The sequence below is a fragment of the Gigantopelta aegis genome, chromosome 7 (genome assembly GCF_016097555.1).
Source record: "Gigantopelta aegis isolate Gae_Host chromosome 7, Gae_host_genome, whole genome shotgun sequence".
In the NCBI taxonomy this organism is placed as follows: domain Eukaryota; kingdom Metazoa; phylum Mollusca; class Gastropoda; order Neomphalida; family Peltospiridae; genus Gigantopelta; species Gigantopelta aegis.
In genome coordinates, this window is record NC_054705.1 from 31,179,142 (window position 1) to 31,199,397 (window position 20,256).

The 20,256-nt window shown below is 35.5% G+C and overlaps 1 protein-coding gene across 1 annotated transcript; it reads right to left on the reverse strand.

Moving 5' to 3' along the window:
• Window positions 1-7,419: 7,419 nt before the first annotated feature.
• LOC121377636 (MRN complex-interacting protein-like) lies at window positions 7,420-18,988 on the reverse strand. The gene is made up of 5 exons (XM_041505704.1): window positions 18,780-18,988; window positions 17,478-17,613; window positions 13,893-14,054; window positions 12,111-12,247; window positions 7,420-9,276 (listed from the first exon to the last, which is right to left on the reverse strand). Exons 2-5 carry the CDS (start codon window positions 17,595-17,597, stop codon window positions 8,349-8,351), a joined length of 1,347 nt encoding a protein of 448 aa, XP_041361638.1. The 5' UTR covers window positions 17,598-17,613; window positions 18,780-18,988; the 3' UTR covers window positions 7,420-8,348.
• Between the last annotated feature and the right edge of the window lie 1,268 nt (window positions 18,989-20,256).

Sequence of the window (20,256 nt, forward strand, 5' to 3'; positions counted from 1 at the left end):
GTACTAGATTGCTCGTACTAGATGATTATGGGTTGGAAAAAAAGACACTACATGTCATATACTTCGACAAATTTTAAACAGCAGTTCTCTTGCTATAGTCTTTCTAAAAATATAATAAATGTATCCAATAATTAAAAACGATTTTAGGGTACCTACTTTTACCATCGTACTGCTAGGTAAAACTGTCAAAGAAGTGGGATAGAGCTTACCGTTGTGTGGAAGGGGATGACTTTGTTGGAGAAAAAAGTAATGTACAGTCAAATCCGCACAATTGCATAGCCCCGGTGCGTGTCAAATTTATAACCGATTATCCGATAGAGTCCCATTCCCAGATTATAACCCACAGTAAATGCCTTGTGGACAGTCTGTCTTATGATTGGAAAATATATGACTTACTTTCAAGTTTATATAAACTATACAAAGATTACCAAAAGCAAATTGTTTGGGATAAAATTCTGCAAACATCGATGGGTAGAAAATGTGAATGTTGCAAAGTGATTTTTGGAGGTTTGGCCCAATTGAAAACTACAAGTCTATGTTACGAATGTTGCTGCCAAGAAAGTGAATCAACCAAAGACCAAATCGTATGAAACTTTAAAAACAGCGTCCCGTGACCCATTAGTTATCCCAAGAGTTGATGTCTTCCTCATGATTGCCAAGATTCTGGAGCCATTCCTTACCAAATATCAGACAGATCAGCCCATACTCCCATATGTAGACAATGATTTGGTGGCTGTTTTAAGAGGACTTTTGCGACTGGTAATAAAGTCGGATGTGCTTTCCAGCCTTACAAATGGATACAAAATTATTATGTTTAATGTGGAAGACACCAAAAATCACTTGACAACAAATAAAGTGGATTGTGAAACAGTGGCAGATGCAAAGGTCAAAGAACTTTTGCAAAGCAAGAAAATATCCCAGTTCAAGACTGAGTTTCAAAGAGGAATGCAAAACAATGAGGTGGATTCTAGCAACCGTGAAAAAGATCATTGCTAAATCACCTGTGAAATATAAGATCGTTCACCAAATTAAATTCCTGGACCCACGCATCATTTGTCAAGATTGTGATAGGGCAAATGTACTTGCTAAATTGAAAGCAATATTGAAAATTCTTGTGGACATGAAAAAAAAATTGATTTGGAAGTATGTGATGATATTGTTAATCAAGCAAACAAATTCCTTGATGATTTAGTACTTTTCACAGTCAAAATTACCATCGCTGGTGACGTCGATGATTATGTGCACTGATATGTCTAAATCATGTGACCGTTCCTTATTAACAGCATAAAAATGTCACACCCCAAGCCGGGTTTTAAGTCTCTGTCACACTGTCCTGACTTGTTCTACGATATGCAGCGAGTTCATAAATGGTCACATGTTGAGGGAATGTGGAAGAGATGTTGTCATACGTCGTCTAAGGTCGAACAGATGTCGTCATATCTCGCATATTGTCGGGAAGTGCATACAAGACCTATAAACTGTTCATAAATTTCTCGTCGTCCAAGGTCTTCTTGCACCAATCTTGCAACTTATCCGTACATTGTCATACAACTGTTGTACACATTGTCGACTATAGTATTTCCGCTTGTTCTCGCCGTCCCAAAACAACTACCGAGTCATGCCGACTTAGAACGAAATAAGACGGGTAACGTGCCACTTGTTTTATGCCGAGATCTGGCAGGTACACTACATTTTTTCAGAGTATTTTCAACAACTGTATGACAATGCGCGAGTTTTTAACAGCATTTGGCTTAATATATTTAAGAGATATCGTAGTACACCCGTACAAATATTTTGACCAAAAATACAACTCATTGCCATCCGCGGCGATTTATGGTGAGTCAGAAATGTCATGACAGTGTGACAGAGGCCTTACTGTACAGGTTTGTTTTATATTCGTAAGTTTCTACGGTGCTTTTTATAAATATTTAACACATTATTTTCAAATTTCCAGGACATTCCAGGACAAAGTCCAAAAATCCTCATTTTCTAAGACTTTCCAGAACTGGAAAACAGTTTCCCAAAATTCAAGGAATTCAAGGACGCGTATGAACCCTGTAGTATGCGACACACCGCCATCCCAAGTTGTTCCTACATGTGAGGTTTGATGGTCCTGTATGCAAGATATGGTCCGGACAAGGATTTACTGTTATGTGCAGTAGACCGTGAAAAATAGATCACAGTGACCTAGTAATAGTACACAACACACCGCCATCCCAAGTTGTTCTTACATATCAGGTTTGATGGTCTTGTATGCAAGATATGGTCCAGGCAAGGATTTACGTTATGTGCAGTAGACTGTGAAAAGTAGGTCACAGTGACCTAGTAATAGTATGCGACACACAACCATCCTAAGTTGTTCCTACATGTAAGGTTTGATGATCCTGTAAGCGTCTGTTTGCAAGATATGGTCTGGACAAGAAAACGTTAACAGACATACATATGTACAGACGGATGGACGGACAACTCCATACCATAATACGACCCATCATAGATGGGCGTATTAAAAAAGCAGGAACGCCAACGGTAGATGTGGTTCAATCATACTTTTGATGTGGGAAATGAAGAGAAAATATATTACATACAAGATTACAACATGGGTGTAGTGCCCTAAATGCAGATCTTTACAGACGTGGACTTGCAACAGATCCTTTGTACAACTGTGGATATTATACAGAAAACAATATTCACTATTTTTTTCAATGTAAAAATTATGAGCAATAAAGGCAGGTTCTTTGTAGCTCGTTACAACATGTACAACCAATAAATTTACAACTGCTTTTATATGGTCAAAATACCTTAAGTGATATATTTGTGTTCAAAATTTTATTAAACAAACACATTGTTTTGATTAAAATAGTCTAATGCCTTGAAGGCACGTGTACTTCTTTGTTTCTTTTCAAGTTTCTTTCAAAATCCTGTTGTACATAACATTTAATCTTTCTATTAAAAAAAAGTTATCAAAGTAACAATGATATAATTATTTGCCAGTTAAATTGTTTTATTGACTCTTAGTTATTGTAACAGATGCATATTCAGAGGCTTGAAATAACAAATTATTAGAGTTTGTGTGCTGTAAATTATATTGTCATATGTGACGTTACATCACATTGTTATAAGTGACGTCATATTGAGGTATGAAGTAAGTTAGTTATTTCAAGTTTTAAACATAAAACATTTCAAGTGTTGGTAGACTATTTACAAACAACCGAAATGTTGGCCATCGTATTAATCAACAAGTTCATTAATCTCGGCTGTTTCGTAGAGCCATTGATATCTGGACGTTTGTGACGTGTTTAATGTCAAGTGTGGAATCCTTATCACTGAGTCTGACTCCTGCTACAGTAGAGCCAATGATATCTGGACATTTGTGACACGTTTAATATCAAGTGTGGAATCCTATCACCGAGTCCGACTCCTGCTACAGTAGAGTCATTGATATCTGGACATTTGTGACGCGTTTAATGTCAAGTGTGGAATCCTATCACTGAGTCCGACTCGAATGTTCAGCTACCATGTATTGGAACTCAGAATAAGTGTCTGGTGTATTCAAGGGGACTAGCACTAGCAACTTGAATGTTCATAATTATTAGTATAATTGTTATTATTGGGTTGGGTTTTTTAGTTATGGTTCTTATGGTGCCATTGCCGTTGACATTGATCGTATTTTATAGATATTCACGTCTTATCTTAATCATGCGTCAATAGTCCCCTAACCGTTTGTTTTGCTTTGGTACCTAAGTAAGGGTTGATTTTGCAAGAAACTATGTTCTAGGAAATCACTGGACATGTATGTAGTTAGAAATAGTTAGATTTAGAATGGTAATTTTGAAATAAATAGCATTTTGCTAATACTAGGTTTTTCCTTTGTACATATAGCTAGTGGTAAAACATTTTCAATGGAAAAACCTAGGAAGTCATGTTCCCGCCATTAATAATGCAGACACATAAAACAATTATATTGCCTTCGAATCACTGACAAGAACCCCCTCTGTTTCAACAACCATGTATTAACAGGTGATTATTTGTTTTCTTAATCATAAACAATTTCACCTTTCTTCAGTTTTCTCAAAAGTAGAAGAAAGTGAGTTACTAGGTTTTACCATTTTACGGCAGATCTGGTTCCAGTGTGCACTGTTACTCAATTTCAGCAAAAATAATTTTCACATATTTGCAATTTTCAATGCATTATTTCATTTGCATCTGTATTTATTTATCTACCGGGAATTTGTATCCATTTATTTATATTTGGGTTGCCCAACTGCCCTATTTTCGGGTGGTAACCTTAAATTAAGCTGTGGCCAATTTAGCCAATATAAAAATAAACACATATTCTTTGATAATACCCTCTTTTCCTCAATTTGATTGTTATAAAAGTTAAAAGTAAAGTTTGTTTTATTTAACGACGCCGCTAGAGCACATTGATTTTTTTGTTATAAAAATACATACAGTAGAATCTCATTGGCTCGAACGCCCAACGGTCGAACCTACCGGTATTCTCGAACCAAGAACAATGTCCCGATTTTTCTCTCTATTAAACCCTTTTATTTTGGTGCTGATTGGTCGAATACCCCTGGGGTCGAACAGAAGTTTTCTCACGAACCAGTTTATTGGTCCGAACTGTACAATTAAACATATTTAGCTCGAACGACTAAGTTTAGCCAAAGAAATACAAAAAATTATTTATGTACAAATTTTTCATCCACCCTTTCATGTCAGTCACAAAGTAAGTTATTACAAATTCGGAAGTGGAACGAATTAATCTTAGATCATATGCCGGCTTATCATGTTGTTTATTTAGCACCTATCGGTAATTATCTTTCTAGTACAGACAATTGTACTATGATAATCGTTAGCTGAATGAACCTTGCATGTAACGCCGGTTTACTTTAATCATTTTAATCGCTACTCTATGCATGAGCTTCGGCATATTTTATTTTTAACTTAAAATATATGAGAGATCAATGTAATGTAGTGATTGCAACAATAACAGGTAAATGGCCTCCGCCTGTGCTTCATGCACTTTCATTTTTTCTCAACATTGTACACATGTCGCAAAAGATTCTACAACAGCATAATAAAGAACGATTTTTTAAATTAATAATTATTTATAAATACAGACTACCAGTGTGTTTGTTATTTGTTTATTTAACGGTAATAAATAATAGTTACAAATATGTATCTCATCCGACATTTGACGGCGACTTCGTTACTCATGAGTCAATCGGACCATCTCGCCTAAGCCAGTTTTACAGAAGCACACGACAATGGCTGAATGCATGGTTGGAACTACCTGATGGGTCGAACAGACTTTGATGCACCGACAGTGTTCGAGCCAATGAGATTCTACTGTATTGTATACACCTTTTATATGTATATATTACTTATATATGTTAACCTTCAATAAATCTAAAAAAACGATGTCATTACGCCAGCTGGGACGTCATTACATAAAATAGGTAATGAAAAGGACGCTAGAAGCTGATTTATGTGTATTTTAACTAACTATGGTGTGTCCAGACACTTGTGCATACATTTTAGAAGTGGGGGAGGGGTCGCTAAACTAAGGCTGGCGAAATTTATGAAGGGTTAAGACATGTTTCCCGGGAAATGTATTGATCAAGGGGAGGATTCAACTGCTGTAGCCCATCCTCTGCTCAAGCTCCTGTCTTTGTAATTATAAAAAAATCTGTTTGTAATTTTTTTTAATGTATTTATCGATGTACAACTGTCACAAACTGCATAAAATTGCGTAGCATAGTGAAGGATTTTAAACTACAAAAATTCGGTTTACGAACCCTCCAACGTAAATTTCGCTAAAAAAAAAGAAAAAGTTTTTTAAATTTTTAGTCCATTGTGGCACATTTCGTAAGGTAACAGTGAGAAATAACACTTATTTCGTCAATAAATATACCGTTGTAGATATGAATTGTTAATTCGTCTTCAGTCGCTCTCTTTCGGTCCGATTTGCTATTTCGCTCCGATTTCTATGCACTGTGCGGTTGCGCACAGAGACCTCACTTCCGGAAGAATAGCAGCGTGACATCTATCAAAGTAGCCATTTTTTTTTTTAAATCACCCCTACTGATACACCCCAAACAGTTTGGGGGTTTTTGTTTTTTTTTCCCTTCCTCCTACCTTTGAGCACAAAAGTTCTTGTTCGTAAACCTAAATTTTTTTAAATACTGGCCTAATTTAAGTTTGGTATGACGTAATACCTCCCCGCGACCGTGGTCGAGCTGTGCCTAATACACACCCAGCCAAGGTGCGGAGGCCATGTGGCCAGTAGTTACGTAATACGTCCGCGAGTGCGGTTTTTACGACCGTGATTTTGGCGACTAGGCGTCAGCAAGTCTGGCCATCTAAGGAAAATTGTTGTCTTGGTCGCTGTGGAAATATCACTTGTAGATATTCGGTGCCGCGATGTACCCCCAGGCAATACTGGGGTTTTATAATAAATAGCTAGGGTTTTAGAGATATCAGGGAAAAACATATTGGAAGGCTTCCAGGGAGCGCGTCCGTTTGGACTTGGTAAATATTATTTCTGCTCTGTTGTATAACCTTGATGTGATTGATGTGACTTTAAATATTTTAATACTGTATTATACCAATATTATTTAGACGGTGCTGCCGGTAATCTGACGCAGTAAACTTTAGGCTCACTGTTCTAATATATATAAAGCTTAACCAGTCATCCTAGAGGACCTAGGTAAACTGTAGGTTATTGTCTTTATTGTGATAGGTACCAGTATTAATTCTGTATTACAAGGTTACTGAATGAGTAGTTAAGGGTTAATTAAAAACCAGTTAGGAATAGAGTTGTAATTCCTTTATTAATTAAGTTCCCCTGGAAGCGTTTCTCAATTATCACACGTGTGGGTGTTGTGTCACGGTGAAGTGATTAGAATATTGTGTAAACTAGACACCTAGAGATTAACTAATTAAGTGATCAGTTCTGGGTTGTTATTATTTGTTGTTGTTAATTAACTACTGCAGCAATACATTTGTCAGCGTAGGTTAATACAGATTCCAAAGTGTATTGTGTTTTTGTTGTGTTTTCTAGTGAACTAAACGTGCTATATTACATATACTTTATATAAGATCGTATCTCTGATTATACCTAGACGAGCCACGCGGGTATAACTGCCCGTTACAGAGAGATCTAACAGATATACAGTTAGGAGAGATATTTGGATAATTGTGTTTCATTCAGTTACGGGTATTGTAGGATCCCCGTGACATCTGTAATTATAAGAATTGTTCATCATTTTTTGCGAGTTTATCGATGTATAACAGTCACAAATTTAGTATAAAAACACTTCGCTACAATACATGATTTTATACAATTTTGTGACTGTTATACATCGATAAATTCGCAAAAAATGACGAACAATTCTTATATAATTGTTGCCATTATATTGTATGTATATAGAAGAGGGCCTAGTAAGTTTGCAAACTTCTGCCCAATCCTTTTGTTGTTTATGCAATAAAATATGTTTTCAATCAGTAAGGCTTTGAATTATAAGGATCATGCACAGTACATGTATTATCATGTTCACCAGGAATGGCTAATTTTACTTTTAATAACTATTTAATACCTTTTTTCTTTGTGTACACATGAAAACATATTTACATTAATTCCATCATGTTACCGGTAATTAGAGAAACAATCAACATTAACAGTTGACATTTTCCACGAAAATCGATTATGGTGTTTTATAATCAATCAGCACACCAGTAGAGCCCCACCAACCAATTCTTTCTATTATAATCTATCACTGGAACACCACTATGTTATAGGTAAGACTTTTAATTGATAATGAAGCTAGACTTCTCAACTATAACAGTTACTACTACTAAACTGGTTATATTTAGGTAAATCATTTAACTTTTTTTTACAATCCCCCAAAACACAACAACCACACAATAAAACCCATTGTAAACTGATGGCAAGTGTGTTCTGTATTGTGATTGGATAATTAAAAAAAAATTCCAGGCTCAAATGAAAATAACACCTGGAAAGCTAATGATGTCATTAGTAATTGGAACAGCCGAAGTTGACGATTCAAGGGTTTACAGTTAGATTGTAACCAGAAATACTAAATACACAGTTAGTTCCATAGAAAAACAATTCAGTTTACAATAGACATAACCATATTGAGTTTTTAGATTTGCCGGTGTTATTGTCTATTTGATGCCCAAAAATGTTTCATTTTTCACCTCAGGTTAACACCTTCGGTCAAAAATGACATTTGCAGAATCAAATAGACAATAACACCCGCAAATCTAAAAACTCCATATGGTTATCTCCCAAGTGTATCATATAAAGTAATTACTATGTCGTTTGATCACATATTCAGTTCAAAATCTTCTTCGCTAAGATCTCCTATGTTAAACATGTTACCGACAACATCATTATCGCACTGAGTAGCATCGTCTATTTTATCACACAATTCCATCAATTTATTACCTGGAGAAGACTTTTTGTTCACTTTGTTCTCATCCGATAAGAAAATGCCGAAAGTATCAGATACAGAATCCATCCTTACTTTGTATTTTGTAAAATACTTCTTAGAATCTTCAATTTGTTTTGAGGATTCTTCAATTGTTTTCCCTTCATTATTAGGAATGTCCAAATCTTCTGATGAAACCATGCTGTCTTCTCTAAATGGTTTCTCTCCGTTTTCTTTGAAGCTGCTTGTTTTCGCCCTCAATTGTAACATCTCTGGAAAGGATGAATGTTGACTGTCGTCACTGGAATCTGACTGGTTACTGTCAACAGTGTCAATAAACACAGACCATTTGCTGGAAGAGACAACTTTTGGGGTATCAGAAAAATTATTTTTTTGCCTTATTTTTACAGATGTTCTATTAATGTTAAGAGATATCGTGTCTGGCTTGTCTTCGTTTTCAAGCAAGATGCCCATGTCAGGGCATTCTTCATACTCTGCCAGCAACCTGTCTTTGGATCCTGTTTTCATTGAATCCACAAGTAATATTCCTGATTGTAAACCAATGTTATCATCATTGAAACAGGAACTCTCTGTATGGTTCAAGTCTACTCGAGTCCTTTTTCGGTTCAGTCTTTCTGTGTTTTGCATTCGCTGGTCGCTGAGATTTAAACAGCCTGAGTACTCAGTATGGTAATTACCGTGACCAAACACCGGTAACCTCTTGTAAGTCTGCCGCCCATCAGTACTGGACGGCATATTCTGGCTATCATCAGGTTGTGATCTTTTCCTGTAGCTTGAACAAAGACCAGTGCGAACAGTGTTTCTGAAATAGAACCATATGCTAAAAGTCGCAGACACTAGTTTCAGATTTTTTCAACCTGTGAAACTAGACACTAATTCTGGTTAATTAACACATCTGTAACAGGTTACAACAGAGTGACACAAGAATCTGTAACGCTGAAAGAGGGAATAGACCAGAGTTTGTCTCCATAACCTTTACTTCTCAATTATATATTGTGTTTTTCTAGAATTAAGAAAAAAAAAGCATATTATAAACTAGCATTCAAGCTAGGCTAGAAAAATAGGGAGAAGTGACTTCTCCCTCTAGACACATTAGTGAGAAGTGAGGAACTTTAGTGAGAAGTGAGGAACTTTAGGGAGAAGTGAGGTTTTGTGAAGGAAAAATGGGACAATAAGCCAAATGTGTTGAAAATGCCAAATATTTATTTAAACACACCATATAAATCTTTGTACACATCAGCAAACAGTTTAGTACTTTAGTGTTCATTGACTATAAATTTTCCAAATCTTATCTTTCGTCCATTGAGACAATAAGCCAAATGTGTTGAAAACGCCAAATATTAGGATCTCCAAGAGTACTCGGGCATTGGTTGAGTCTAGCAAGACTGGAGTCCATTCACAGGACTCGAGTACCCATACAAGGTAGAATACAGTGATCAACTATAATGCAATGGACAATGTAGGACAATAATTTCAGCAATAGATAGTCAACGATATAAGTTATACAATAATTTTATTATCATGTGCTAGTTTCTCATTTTTAACTGGCCATCCGTCACAAAACTGAACATATCAACAGTGTTTGAGATTAACGGTATCCCGATATCCCAGAATTTAATTTATAGATTACTGCTAAATATTAATTTATATCAATATTACTCAAACATAGATGCAGATCTTTTTGCCGATTCCATTTGATTGCGAATATCACAAATTCCGTGATTTTGATTGCGGCGTAGCAATAGACTGGGAACGAGAACAGTGTCGTCCAAGTTTGTTATGATGCTATTTATGAATTTCATTTAAGTGGGATACTAAATTCTCAGGTGGGATACCAGATTTGGAAATGTTAGTATCCAACTGGGATACTGCCCCAAATTTTTAATCTCGAACAACCGGTTTCTATACAATAGCATGATTTGGCATCCATGTTCAGAGCTGGAATTAAGATGCATAATGCTATTTTACTTTATTCCTCAATCTCATCATCATCTAGTGTAGATCTAGTGTAGGTGTAGGGTACTCGTGTCTGGGTCAAGTTTGACCCTTGAGTACTCGAATCCAATATTTTGGACTTGTGGAGACCCTACCAAATATTCATTTAAACACACAATATAGATCTTTGTACACATTGTCAGCAAACAGTAGAGTACTTGGGTGTTCAGTGACTATAAATTTTTCGAATCTTATCCATTTCCTGTTCGTAATAAAACAGCGTCTTTAACAAAATATTTATATGGACTCATGTCATAAGTGGTAACATTATTTAACAAAAGTTTCATTCTGATGTTTGTTTACGATTATTTGCAGCCAACTACCTCAAGTATTGGATCCCTACTTGTGTAGGTTTGTAATCTTTACTGTACATGTAATTAGTGTCTTCCCTAGCTTGTTTTAGCATGGTGCAGCACCATGCCTCAATAGCCTAACACCATCTTGCCTTAATCAGCGCCATGCTGCCCTGAGATTAAACAAGCCTTTTTCAGTAGTTAATTCTAAAATTGCCTTTATAAAACACCAAAAAAAGGTATTCTTAATTAATAAAATATGCTTGTTGTATCTTTTACCATTCATTTTTAAAGCAAGCACATAAATTACATTAATGTTTATTTCAATTAATTTTTGTGTATTTTTAATGAAATACAAGTGCCCCGAAAATGGTGAAAATGCCCCAAAAGTGTTTGGTCTACCATGCCGTGCCTAATTTTTAGGGAAATCACTAGTAATTATGTAGTCATTTATCATGTTTATCTCAATTAATTTAATTTGTGTATAAGTTTACAAAGTTTACAAGAACTGTGTTTATTGTCATTATCTAATCACAATGGTAAAGCAATACGTTTCCTGCAGCTATTCATAGTTGGTCACGTGATCTCTTTCATGTGACCAGCTAGTGATAGGCAGCCATCCCTGTAGTACTCGGTCGTAGATACAAAGTCTGAATCAATTAACTGAATGCCGTAAAGAGATTTCTGTTTATTGTCATTAAAAAGTTCCACTGAGGCTAGCAGAGAAACAAGGGAGGCCTATTAATGATTTTCACACCAGCTCCTTTGTGGTTGAAAGCTATGAATTATCTTGTTAAGTCAGCAACATTATTTTTAACAAGTTATTTTTGTTTGCGATTTATTTATTCAATCCATTGCGTTTATAAAACTGAACATAACAAATGAAGAACAGCAATAAAATATTTAGTTTTTCTCCAATGTATTATTAATAAATATAATTTGACGAACATAATCAAAGTTCTCTGGCCGATAGCAACATGTGGTCACATGATCTTTGAACAATATGGAGGCAAAAATGTACCAACACTTCCAAGGGAAAAAAAGCCCCCAAAACCAATTGTGATAAAGAATTGTTTTAAAAGAAGGCGACTTAGAACTTCGCCATGGATTAAAAGTGAGACAAAGTTCAGTACAAAAGGGTGATTATTTCGCCCACGTCTCCCCACTTGTGTTAACCCTGTCGTAAACACCAGGATGACCATATAAACACTTAAAAGTACAGAAATGGACATTCTAAACAATAAAATATAAGTAATGTCCGATTTCAATAATAAACACATTGTTTGGAATTAGGTCGGTCTAGATCAAGAAGCTGAAAATATGAAGTACTAGGTCTATTTTGACTCACAGTTTCAGTTCATGTCTTTTGTTTCTCTGTTTGGTGTCATGTTTGTCCACTGTGAAGTAGTCATCACAGTCTTCTTCATCAGTCAGTCCTGAAGCAGGTTCGTCAATGTAGCTAGACCACCGACTGGCGTTTCCTATCTGAAACAATGACCACTGTATAACTAGTACTACCTATATCAGAGTTCGTCAATGTAGCTAGACCACCGACTAGCGTTTCCTATCTGAAACAAAAGAACACTGTATAACTACCTATATCAGAGTTGGTCAATGTAGCTAGACCACAGACTAGCGTTTCCTATCTGAAACAAATGACCACTGTATAACTACCTATATCAGAGTTCGTCAATGTAGCTAGACCACCGACTGGCGTTTCCTATCTGAAACAATGACCACTGTATAACTACCTATATCAGAGTTCGTCAATGTAGCTAGATCAACGACTAGCGTTTCCTATCTGAAACAAATGACCACTGTATAACTACCTATATCAGAGTTGGTCAATGTAGCTAGACCACCGACTGGCGTTTCCTATCTGAAACAATGACCACTGTATAACTACCTATATCAGAGTTCGTCAATGTAGCTAGATCAACGACTAGCGTTTCCTATCTGAAACAAATGACCACTGTATAACTACCTATATCAGAGTTGGTCAATGTAGCTAGACCACCGACTAGCGTTTCCTATCTGAAGCAATGACCACTGTGTAACTACCTATATCAGAGTTTGTCAATGTAGCTAGATCATCGACTAGCGTTTCCTATCTGAAACAAATGACCACTGTATAACTACCTATATCAGAGTTTCATCAATGTAGCTAGACCACAGACTAGCGTTTCCTATCTGAAACAAATGACCACTGTATAACTACCTATATCAGAGTTCGTCAGTGTAGCTAGATCATCGACTGGCGTTTCCTATCTGAAACAATGACCACTGTATAACTACCTATATCAGAGTTTGTCAATGTAGCTAGACCACTGACTGGTGTTTCCTATCTGAAACAATGACCACTGTATAACTACCTATATCAGAGTTCGTCAATGTAGCTAGATCATCGACTAGTGTTTCCTATCTGAAACAAATGACCACTGTATAACTACCTACATACAGCAAGAACTTCAACAACACAATGATACCTGCTCAAATAACCACCTTCCTTATGCGGTCATCTTACTGTTCTGAACTTGCCTAGAGCTGCTTCTATTAAAACGTATCCAAACATTTCATCAATTTTTTTTACATTAAATATGTGAATGTATCAAGTCTAGATAAAATAGTGATTCAACTAGGTGTTATGTCAATTATGTTAATTTTCGGACATGAAAGTGGGTTACCAAAAGACCATCATACAAACATAAAAATCGGGAATTCCAGATAAATCCAAAAAACAATCATCTATGCTATATGCATATTCAAGTACATACAGTCCCACTTCCTCAAATAGCCACCTCCTTAAAGCAACCACCTGTTTTACCAGGCCATCTTACTGTTCTCAACATGCCTCTGCTATTACAAATATCAGAACATTTCACCAATTTTCACCAACAAATCCGGAAGAAAAAATTATGATTACAGTTAGTAAATATCCAAATGTATCAAACAAAATAGTGATTTACCAGTCAGTAATGTCAGTTAATGTTGCTGAAATTAATGCTTAGCTGGTTTACTACTAGCTCAGTGACTGAGACACACATGGTTATTTCAACATTTGGTCAACAGAAACAAAGGAAGGAAACCTGCTGCTGCCGCATAGGCTACTCCTGTTGATAAAACAGCCTACCTGTTGTTGCTGGACTGTGGAACGTGGTTGACTATCGAACCCTGTTGACGATGTCTCTGGTGCGACACACTGGTGCAGCTGTTGTGATTGTTGTTCTCCATACAGGCGATTCATCTCTTGAACATGTTGTCTACATTCTGCGCCACTCCCTTCACCAAACACCTGGAAAATATTATTAAATATAGTAAGTTATACATACATACATACATATAGTGAAACCTGTCTAAACCGGACATAAAACTGAAATCCTGTCAAAACCATCCAAATTTTATGGTCTTGTATTTTCTTTTATTTAAACCATATATTTAAAACTGGAACTATTCAATTTTGGAAACCACAGTGATTTTTTTTTTGTTCCAAAATGTAAAATCCATAAGTACATGTAATTAACTTGAACAAATCAGTCCCAGCTTATCAGACATCACAGTAATTAATGGTCGGTTTTAACTGTACTGTCTGGTATACACATTAGGGTTTCTATCTTTGATTTGGTCAATGCACTTTGATAATGAAATAGTGACGAAATGAGAGCAAATTTCCAGAAACAAAGTTCTGTATTTAGAGTAAAATATACACACGACTTAATTTGTATTTTATGCACTGAACACAAACACTGAATTTTGCTAAAAAAGAAGGATTATTGCCCATATGGTTAAAAATATATTGGTTCATATCAAAGTGATACGTCCCACTAGAACACCAAGTGGTGTCATCGATTGGTGTACTACAACCTTACAGGAACGCCAACCAAATGAGTTGCATGATATAAATTAAGATTGATTATGCCACCTGGCATCCTCGTCCTCTGCCACTAATAATGCTGGTCTGACCCACGGCACTAAATAACGACCGCTGGTAGTAGGGGTACATAGTAGGTGGTTACAAGTGCATCTTAACAATGACAGAAGTAACTACTGAACACTCCCTGAAGTGGTCAGACTAAGCCCACAGCTAAAAGCTGATGGGGAATGGCAAGTGTGTGGCAGACAGCCACAAGAGACAAGCACCTGTCGCAGTTGGAGAGAAAAAGGACTGAGATGTGGAGGTGGACAGCAAAAGAAGTTGAAAGATAGGAAGAGTTGCCAGATCGGGAAGACATTAGATGCAATTCAAACAAGTGGGATATATACATGTATATATATATAAAAAAAAAAAAAAAAAAAAAAAAAAAAAAAGATTGATTATGGGTAATAAACAGAGGATAATAAACGAGTTACCAGTTATTATCAAATTTATGTCCCAAGTGAAATTATTTCACTCGGGACATAAATTTGATAATAACTGGTACCGAGTTTGTTATTCTATTTATTACCCCAACTATCTGCGGGTTTTTTAAAAGGGTCATTCCTGAGTTTCTGCAATTTCTAAGATGTTATCGACTAACAGAGACTTTTTAACGATTGTAATTACATATCAAATATATTTTTCTGCATACCATATTAGTGGCTGTATATTAAACGTGTTTCTGATCGTTTTAATATTTGTACCAGGTTAAATTTCATTTTATTTCTTAGAAATATTTTTCATATGTACGAAATTATTGGAAGACAAAATCCAGTTTGGGCATCTTACAAATATTAAGAAGACCAGAAACATGTTGAATATACAGACACCGATATTCTAAACAAGAAAATATATATAATATGTAAGTTTAGTCGTAGAAATATTTTATTAGTCGGAAACATCTTACAATGCAGCAAACACAGGAATGTCCCTTTAAAGCCTTTATTTTCGATATAGCCTACATCGGCTACATGTCCATGTATATAGAAACGATGTAAACTACTTTACTGTGCTGGGTATTGCTTTAATTTTGTATTTTATTCACAGTTCACAGATAATTTTCAAAACCCAAAGTTCTATATATTCTGTTAAAAACAAATCTATAATGAACTGCATTAAACTACCATTTTATTACAAGTTTAACACTGAAACCAGAAAGATGTAAACCCAAACGCTGTAAACTATGTGATGTCATTGTGTGTGCTTTGCCAAATCGTGATGACATCATATTTAGTACCGACAAGGTGTTTGTTTTTTTGGCGTGAAATCATCCAATAGTTGTGTACGTTAAACCAATGCATGATAATTTCTCAGTGATATTTATTTTCCCTGTTATGAGTGCCTGCTGGGTTAATAAATAGGATATTAATTTCACTACCATTTCGAATCATGTTTATGTCCCTCGTGAAATAATTTTCAAAAGCTTGTGACAATTAAATTTATATTATTTCACTCGGGACATAAACATGATACGAAATGGAAGCTTGTTTAATATCCTATAAATATGTCCCGGCTAGTTAGATTCATCAGCAATTCTTGGACATGTTTGTTTGCACTTTAGGATTTACGAAAGAAGTCCTAGATCCACTTAAAAGATTCTTTTATAACCTAACAAAGCATTTATCCATGTGATTACATGGTACATATTTCTGAATAGTTTTTTTTATATTTATCTAGACATATTAAATGATTATGCAAACTAAATAAATGAAGATGCAGTCCTTCACTTTTGAAAATATCAGCCGAGTGATAAATCACTCCTCATAAGCTCCAGGCGAGCAATAAATCACTCTCCTCATAAGATCGAGGCGAGTGATTTGCTTTACATAAGAAATATCTTGAATAAAGCTCGCACATATTGACACAAAGAAGTTTTGAATAGCACACATTAGACAATTACTGAGCATGCTACCCCGGAAGTATGCTAATATTTATGTTGGCTTCAACCTAAACACCCGATTACTACCAAACAGCCATAAAGAATATCACTTTGCATTTTCACATTGATTACAACTAATATTGTGAATAGAATGATGGAAATATATGGTGAAAAGTTTTTTCACCAGCTCATTTTGCCCAATCTCCATTGTTTACCCAAATACAAATTAAGATTTGCTCCATCAATGAGAGGACAGTTGATCAGGCATCGAAATAAACATTGTGTCTGGTAACCCATTTACAGGTTACCACAAAATATAGCCTGGTAACCTATAGGTTACCACAACTATATAGACTGTTTTCTGGTACTTCTACGTTTAAAGTAAATGTTCTTGCAAACTACTCGGCACATATCTAGTTGATGCTGCTAAAACGCAGACGTTCTGAAATTGTATCGGAAACAGAAGTCCGGAATGCATTGCCTGATTTACGTTCGGAAATGAAACTAGTTCGTTGAAATTTTCTTACATGTGGTAACCTCCCGGTAACCTGAACAACCGTTCTCGACTTATTTCGATGCCTGGTTGATCCCCATCTCATACGCTAATGGCTACTCCTTCTGAAAAAGTGTTTTGTAAGAACTTTCCATAGGCAGAACAATATATAGACTACCACATGTGTGCATCAAGGTGAGCCTTAATAAGACAGCTGTCTACCAATGTTTTTCATGTACAAGTCAAAAGGTATTGGTCCAGATGAGAAAAAAAGAAGAATTTGTGCCCTCGATCTCAGTAAGTCAGCCCCTAACCCCTCCAATATTTACTTGTTTTCAACACAACTGATTAGTACTGAATTCTCTGATGGGCCTCTAATCAAACAATGAGTGATCGCTGAAAATATTTTTAATGCCTCTCAAAATATCACCTTCTTAATGGACTGTTTTTCTCCACACATCTTACAAGTCCACTTGTTAGATTTCTTTGCTTGTTGTACTTGAAACATCTGGCAGCTGTAACACTGCAGCACTTGAAATACTTGCGGCATCTTTCATTTATGTTAACTGAAAGTATAAACTGATACAATTACAAGAAGGCAGAGCTCCTGCAATTTTTGATTGATTTTGTCATATGGAAACAAATAAAATAAAAATACAGGGCCAATGTGGAGCCTGCCTAGGCTGCTATGGCAATTCTAAATTGTTAACTTTTGCAACAAATATAAAAACAAAAATTAGTCCCTTCAACCAATGGCAATACTTTTTATCCATCAGCAAAAACAAAAACGACTTAGTAAAATTAATGGTTTTAGGGGTTTGTAAAGTTTTGTATTTAGATACTTACTTTTCTCAACTTTATTGTTTATAAAAATGTTCATGAAGTGTGAAGAAAAACCTCATAAATGAACGACATGCCGATGACAACAAATCGGATGCTTATTGCACGAAATGTGCACGAGAAAACAAAGTGAACGGAATTTGAAGCATAACGCAGTTACTAGTAGGGACGTTAACGATATATATATAAATTTGTTTAGTGTTTTTGTATGTTTGTATAGCCAGTGCACTTTGTAAAAGTTGATATAAATTTCACTGACAAATCTAGATGGGTATGTGAATCTGCCCTTGCAAATTTGCAGAATAAAAATAATAACTAATCATGTGTGGTGATTGGATGGATCCCAGTGTTCGAGATTAACAGTATCCCGATATCCCGGGGATACCATAATTTAATTTTGGATATCAGACTTCAAGAACCCAGTATCCCACCGGCATACCATATAATACTAAATTCTCTGGTGGGATACCAGATTTTGAAATGTTAGTATACAACTGGGATACTGCTCAACATTTTTAATCTCGAACACTGGATCCCAGAATCTCTTCACCCATGACTTGCTTTCCTTACCTCTGATTAATATCATATGTATGTCCACAACTAGGGGAGTGCAAATAATTCAAGGGGAGTGCATATTATAATATTTGGGGGAATGCAATTTATACGTATAATAATGACTGGGGAGTACATATTCTTGGAGAGTGCAAATTAAATGCTACACCGGTATCATTTTTCGCCACGAAATAATTAATTCCATGATTTTATCCATTCCGCTTGAAAAATGAGCGGAAAATGCACGCTTGTTTTATGGTTTAGACATGTAAACATCGGAGATCTGATAGATTTCAAAATGTTTAAAAAAAACAACAAAAAACGGTCCGTAGATGTTTACCTTGGTGAATTAAAATTTTAGTAAAATGTCGTCTGCTCGTGCAACATTGACAGGTGATCCGAAACTAACGCATGATCACTTGTAGATATGGTCAAATATAAATGAATGTCGCACACATTATTTTGAAGTTCCTTACGTTTTACATATACAGAAGACAGAATTTGATTTCGCAGTTTGTATCATGTGCGTATTTCACAAAGTTCGTAAATTTCGCGACAGTCACTTCCCGCGCCAAAAAGGCACTGAAATAAACCCAGCGAACTTTTCTATCCGCTGTGAAGCCAGCGAACAATAAGAGATTATCAGACGTCAGGTCTTTCCAGAATATAGTTCCCACTTTGAATCACTTTATTTTCTTTATCTATAAATAATTTATAGATTTTTTGCAATAAACAATTATTCTTCCACAATACAGTGACGACTAATATATTACAGTTTTGAAATATGGTTATTTCCCCTTACCTCTGCCATTTTGTTCGCTAGCTTCATGGTTTTGATCGCTGGGTTGAAATTAATAGATATAAATATAAAACACTTAGTGCAATATTAATTTGTCATCACAAGTATTTTAAATAATTTTGCTTTTGGTTTTTTTCACAGCTACTAATAGTAATATGTTCAGTCCCGTTGTTGCGAGTAATTTGTGGGGGGTTTTCAGATGCCAGCCGATCTTTCTCCCGATTGATCTCCTCAGTTCGACGGATACAGAGGCCTACCCGGTTTACTGCTAGTCCTACGAATCGACTTCATACCTAACCCTAATCTTGAAATTAAAAATAAGATAAGTTATATATATTTATATATGGTGCCGTTTTAGCCATGATAGGTTCCGTTTTCGCCAACAAAAATGGTTCCGTTTTGGCACGGTTCCGTTTTAGCCTGTACCCAGGTATTGCATGGTATGACATAAATCCCTATAGTCCAGTCATTTCATGGAAAAATTTGACATAACCTCAACAAAATTGCAACAGAAAGTTTTTGTTGTGCAATGCATTCGAATGAATGTTGTATATCACATACTAAAAGTCCCAAAGTTTCGGACAAGGGGAACACCTTATGGGGTTTTGGGGGTTTTTTTGGGGGGGTTTTGTGTGTGTGTGTTTTTGTTTTTTTTGTAGTTTTTTTTTGTTTTTTTTTGGGGGGGTGTATAGCCTTTTATGGGGAAACACCAGAATTTTTTTTATAAATCATTTTTGTTTAATTTTATCAACTGAAATTGTTTTATTTGTATGTTATTTGTTATAAAGATAATCCTATAGTGCAGTGCGATGTTAAATTAGGGGCGAATCCAGAGCGAGGGTGGGTGGGGATTGCACACCTCTTGAATATTTTTTATAAGTTTATATATATATATATATATATATATATATATATATATATATATATATATATATATATATATATATATATATATATATATATAGTCTGTTATAGCTTTAAAAGTTGAAAATTGTAATCTAATAATACTGCTTTGTTC